At 34.6% G+C, this 6,444-nt stretch overlaps 1 protein-coding gene across 1 annotated transcript; it reads right to left on the bottom strand.

Moving 5' to 3' along the window:
- Positions 1-217: 217 nt before the first annotated feature.
- Positions 218-5,116, bottom strand: LOC25486991 (ALA-interacting subunit 3). Its single transcript, XM_013608824.3, has 8 exons — positions 4,819-5,116; positions 3,564-3,622; positions 3,368-3,442; positions 3,161-3,274; positions 2,983-3,053; positions 1,630-1,927; positions 971-1,260; positions 218-593 (listed from the first exon to the last, which is right to left on the bottom strand). The coding sequence occupies exons 1-8, from the start codon at positions 4,901-4,903 to the stop codon at positions 539-541; spliced, it is 1,047 nt and encodes a 348-aa protein (XP_013464278.1). The 5' UTR covers positions 4,904-5,116; the 3' UTR covers positions 218-538.
- Between the last annotated feature and the right edge of the window lie 1,328 nt (positions 5,117-6,444).

The raw sequence follows: 6,444 nt of genomic DNA, 5'->3' as shown, positions 1-6,444 counted from the left end.
CATTAATTAATATTTCACACATACACACAATAAAAACTCCTATTTAATTCTCATTGGTTGAGGGTGAATAATCATCAACTCTCTAAATCAATAAATATAAAGTTGAAAAGAAATATTAGTTGGGTACTGAGTTCTTAAAATATCAATAGTTTGAGAACAAAATTGAAATGCTAAAAACATCAAGGAAAAAGGAAAGCAGAGAGAGGGAGAGGGAGTATTTGTTATGATAGTTTTTATGGAATGATTGAGTATACACATGGAGAGAGGGAGTATTTGTTTCAGATACTCCACAAGATGGGACTCATGGCACTGGTACTTATATATTAGAACATACAGTATATTTTAATTCTGATGCATAATGCAAAAAGAAAGAAAAGTAATTGTTTTTTTTTAGGGTGGTAAAACACCTAAAATACACAAGTGTTACCAGTAAGTAGTTAAGTAGATGTACAAAAGCTAAACCTGCCACTATAGAATAACCAAGCCTTGTGATATTGAAAATTGGAAATAACAAACATAGCACGATATGTATTTTTGTTTAGTGGCCTCCTTGGTTCCTATTCCATGACAAATATGATGGATCTCCAAGTTGCCTACAAAGAAAGAAAAATAGGTTAGGATTAGGAAATAACAATAACAATTCAAAACAACCACTTCAAGTGGCTGTTGAAGAATCAGAGAATTTGATTTTCAGAAATCGTTTTTAGCTAATGATAAAAGTACTGAAAGTCTGAAACAAACTGTTCTGAGAGTTAAAGGAGTTGGAAGAGTTAAAGGACCGGGTTCAAACCCCGGTGAAGGAAAATATATATTCCCAACATAACAACTAATACAACAGCATTCTCCTATTTTTTAAAATAATAAAAATATCAATGAAATTTAAATTATACAATGGACATTAGAGAAAAAATGCATAATGTGTATCAAGATCCTCTCTTGCCTCGACAAAATAGGGAATGTAAGTACATACCTTGGCTTGACAAAATATACAATGGTAAAAGCCAACGACAAAAAGAAGCATAATCCTCCAACGGTGAGATAAGCAATGCCAAGGAAATCATTCTTCCCACCAAGCCAGCTAGTAGTTGACAGTACGAGCTTTTTCTTGCCATTGAAACTGTAAGTGTTATAGTTATTTTTAAGTGTTACATCTATGAGGTCACCTTGATTCAAATCCACCTCTATTTTTCCATATAACTTCCTAAAAGTGGGCAAGGCAGCGGTTCTCATCCAGACAATAAGATCCTCCTGCTCATTCAACTGTTCCATAAAATATTCAAAAGGTGAGCATGGTGAACAAAATAAATATTGGAAGGTATTGAAAGTTTAAGATGAAAAAGGTATTTGGCACATCGGAAAAAATTTACATGTGAAAAGTCATTTCTATATTTTACAATATGAGTAATACACATAAAATATGAAACACCGACACTGATAATAATTTGAGAAAATGAATTAAATAAATGTAATAACATGTGTCAGTGTCATGTCAGACACTAGACACACCTTCATTTTGAAGTGTCAGTGTTATAGAGGTTAAAACATTATAGCTGAGCCTTGTGAAGAGAGATAAGTATACATGAAAATAGAAACTAATTCATCAAAACAAGACATCATGAAGCTACTTACTGGTATCGATTCATTAAGTTGTGCGCCACCTATTATAGAACCATTCTGGAAGTTTTTGGGGAAAACATCTTTTCCAAATTTGTGCTCCCTATCACTCTTCCAGGAAATGTCTTTCTTGTTCACCGTCAAATTTGTATTGTTGACGGAGAAGCTGTATGTGTCATTGAATAAACTCCAAGCTATGAGACCACAAGGTACAATTGACCTATTATTTGCAGTATCTTCAGGCTTACAAGCACTTACTGAGTTCTCTCCCTTACGACTCCTCAATTGCTCATCACTTCGACTTTTAACATACCTAAATTATAGAAGATAACTATGATTATATGTATATGAAAAATCATGCATGATGGATCAATTATTACAAATATATAAAGGGTAAAAATAGACTACTGCAAATACAAGATGAATGCATGCAAATGCAAAGAGAAATGGAGTCCAAAGAGAGGAATAAGATAGGTCCCAAAGAACGGGAAAGGAGGGAGATTATACAGATTCTTCACACCCAACTTCTTGTGCTTCCTCTTATCCTTTCATCCCCCCTCTAATTCTACAACTCCCTCAAACAAAACGCTAGGTCTGTGGGACCTAGTGTTCGTGCACAGCACCTTAGATACCATGCTCCAGGCCATGTGTTCATCTCTACTGAATTAGTAGGTTATCTAATAACCTATCTATTTACTCAACTAATTCTTTACAATCAAACCACTCCCTCTCATCCTTTTAATGCTCATTTAATTCCACAATTCTGTCCAAAGGCAGTTAGGCATATGAAACCTACTGCTCCTGCACAGACCTTTGGTACATTTCCCTCCAGGCCACTTGTTCAACTCCACCAAATTACTTGACATAAATCAATGTGATAAAGTGAATTGAGTATAATAAATCCTTATATACTATGTAAAATAACAAAAAAAAATTAAGCTTGTGTTTACATCTACCCAAGACTTTAAAATAAATTATATTCATTAAAATATAATAACCAATTTTATAAGAAAGTTGAATTCAATAGATGTTTTTAATGATGAATACGTTGAGTATTTTTTTTTAAGCATCTGTATGTTAGTGCTGCTATTTTGTTAGTGTTAAAGTCTTAAAGATAATATGTTCTGTATCTGCTATTTTGTTGTAGCACTCATTCAACTACCCAATGCACCACTATTCATTTTTGGGTTGCTTGCTCTGGGCCACCATCTGGGATTCCAGTCTTACATAGGCTATATGAAATTTCATTAGGATGTTTAAATAGAGTTAAGACTATATGCTTGACAAATAATTTAATTGAATTAAAAAGTTAATGCTTGAAAAATAACAAGAATGTCTGATATGTGCCAAAGAAAAGTTATTGCATACCGGCGATGATTCTGGTAAAAGTTGTCAAGCTGATAGTATACATAAATAGGTGATTTCATGTGCTTGGTCACCTTTTCATAAGAACACAGTTCAAGAAAAGATTATAAGATTGCCGCAATGTGAACTTCATTGAACATGAATTATGGGAAAGAGCTAGACTGGTGTCAAGGAGACTTACATTCAGTGTTATGTTGCACGTTTTATCTGTTTCAGGACTCTGAATGTATGCTATCTCGTCTTTAGTGCCATCCGGTAAGCAGTCTGACTCATACCCATAAACAATTTCAACAACCTGATAGGTACAAGTAAGTGAAAGGCATACTCAGCCTTACATGTATCTGTAACTGTACGCATAAATTCAATTCATTATAGTACTCGTGCTTACCTTTCTTGAAGCCATTAGCGAAGCAACTCCGATAGGAATGAACACAACACTGACAAGCAAGAATGCCGAAATAACCTGCAGGGAGACACTTAAATTAAGTACAAATTTACCACTGCATCAATAACAATTTGAAGACACATATAGTCGTATATATAATCATGAGCAATGAATTCAAAAAGGTATCTAGTAGTGTTACCGCTCGAGGCGTAAGAATAGGCTTGCAAGCTGGAAGTTCTTGCTGAGTAAACTTTGAATCTAGAAGATATTAAATTTTGAGATAAACTCCATGTCAGTTCAGATTACTCTTCATACCCAAAATAAGAAATAAAACAGTAATTATTGGTAAATGAGCACATACTATCCATCTAGTCGATAAACAACTAATATGCACCCCAAATGCTTTTTAAAACAAATACGAATTACAAAATCAAAATACCAATACAAGTATTCTCCGTATAGACTATAGATCTAAACTACTAAAAAAGACTTTATGGATCAAATTGACAAACGAAAAACACATTCAACATTAACAACAACCATTCCACTAAGTGGGGTCGGCTACATGGATCAAATAACGAAGAACACATTTGATGACTAAATCAGCTAACTACGGACACATTCAATGACCAAAATGACTAAAAAAAGAAATGTTAAATTTATGTAATTTTAATACATTCAAGGACTTCTGCGGCAACCACTCACACGTTTAAGGACTAAAAGGACTATTTACCATGTACTTATGGATTTTAGACCATGATTCAGCCCAATTCCCCTACGCATCTTAAGGCATACACCCAAACTACGTGACCTGCATCCGAGCATAGTATGCTCACTCCCAAGTCCTTGCGGCCCTCCTAGTCATGTACAGCTCTGGTCAGTATCATTGCTGACTCAGCCAGAGCAATCAGTGCTCGGTTACTGCGGGACTAATCATGTGGGTAGAAATCCGAGAGCATGAGACCCTGCCCACCAGCCTAGACCTTTCGGAGCTAATCAGGCCTATATATATACTACATAGGAGGCGAATCAAATACAACCCGAATCCCCATCCGCCTCTCTGCATTCGAGAAGCGGTTAAACCTACATACCCCCGGCTAATTCTGGCAGGAACATACCCATTATTATTCACTCAATACACAGACTATCAAAGAATCACATCACACTGACACAAACACACCACAAAAGAACATCAAGAAGCACAATATCCCTTTCCTTCACAACATCCACTCAATTTAACTCTAAAGAAACACCTCGATTAAATCAAAACTATCAACAAATCACATCATACACACACATCACAAAAGAAAATCAACATGGCCAATACCCTTTTCAAAGAAACGCATAAATTCCATTAAAAATGAAAACTTTCAAAAAAAACAAAAAAGGGTCACTGAAAAATGAGCTGAAAAAGCCAAAAACTAGAAGGATCGTAGAGATTAAGAGGACATTACACTTGGGTCGTTTTGTGTTTCTTCTTGGAGCAGTGGAATCAGCAGATCCAGGAGCTTCTGCTGCTGCTGCGCTGGAAGACGCCATTTATGAATCGGAATCGAATTTAATCGATCTCAGATTGAAAATTGAAAATTGAAACCCTAGAAAATGAAGAGAATTGGGAATAGAGTTAGTGTGAGAGTGTGTGATTGAAGAAAGTTGACTTGGGCAGTTTGGTGTAAAGTGGAAGGCGACACCTCCAAAGAAAGCTTACATACAATGTGTATAACGCAATTTACGCATTCACTTGTTGTGATCACACGGCTCATTCACAAATTCTAAAATAATCTTTCATTATACGTTACATTAACATAATACGATACCGTATAATACAATACCGTATAAATAAACTTCTACCCAAAAAAAAAAATTACGATACCGTATATTTTTTTTTGTGTGTAAATCAGGTATCCTCTGCGCTGCTGCATGCCCAAGGCTGCATTCGAACTCACGACCTTGGTTAAGTTAGAAGAGACGCGTTCCATCTCATCTAAGCGCTCTTGGGTTTGTAAATTCTAATATAATAGGTGCTTTATTTTATTTTATTATATTTTAATGGTTTATTAAAATTCCAAAGGCTCTTACATACGTTATATCTTTTAGCGACATAATAATAAGAGGGCTAATCTGCACTTTTCGACCCTAAGTTTCAAAATGTTGCAATTTTGGTCCCTTATTAAAAAAAAAATCAATTTTGCCCCCTTTCGTCCCAAAATTGCTGAGAAGACGCCATGCGTCCCAAAAAAAGGGTCATAATCGCAACTTTTTGAGAAGATAAGGGGTTAAAAGATCATATTTCCCTCATGTTAGGGGTCAAACGAGCATATTTCCCTAAATATAGGGGTCACTTTTGTCATTTTTTTTCATAGGGGTCAAAATCGCAACTTTTTAAAATTTAAGGGGTGAAAAGTGCATTTTAGCCTAATAAGTTTTACAATCATATAACATTCTTTTTTTTTTTCCTTTACCCTATCATTCATTCTTAGATGAAAAAGAAAGCTAAAAATTATTATTCTTATTGACGAAGTCACATTACATATTAGTTCGAGATTATCCATTCTATATTCAGTAACTTTGCCGCCTCTTTCAATAATAATAAAGAACATGATTGGAGGAAGTCTACATTCTAATTTCTAAATGAAAAATTAAAAACTGGTTCCTTTGCCATAACACAAAATGATCAACATTAATAACCCAAACAATGCAAGCTTACTCGAAGAAGAATTATGGGAAGATTGTTCATTAAGATTCAATGAGAACTGACCATATCGGCTTTGCCCTCCAACTGAACATGAAAACAAACACAAATACAAAAACTGGATCAATATAACATTAAAAAATAAGAGATAAAAATATAATACTTGTAGCGTAAGAAATAAAGGCATACATGTGGTGTTATGGTCAATATAACTTAATCAATTTATGCAAAGTAATTGACACAAAGGAGATTCAAAGTAGACTGACTAAAGTATACAAACTGGTTCAGACTCAATCGGTTACTGGAGGGGGTTGAAACAATATATATTATTCAGATGAAAAATGGCAGATTTGGCATAAAAACATAAAACTCATAAATTTTGATGCTT

This window comes from Medicago truncatula, chromosome 2, assembly GCF_003473485.1.
Source record: "Medicago truncatula cultivar Jemalong A17 chromosome 2, MtrunA17r5.0-ANR, whole genome shotgun sequence".
NCBI classification, from domain to species: Eukaryota; Viridiplantae; Streptophyta; class Magnoliopsida; order Fabales; family Fabaceae; genus Medicago; species Medicago truncatula.
Note: the sequence above shows the minus strand (reverse complement) of the source record. Positions and strands in the feature narration are given on the sequence as shown.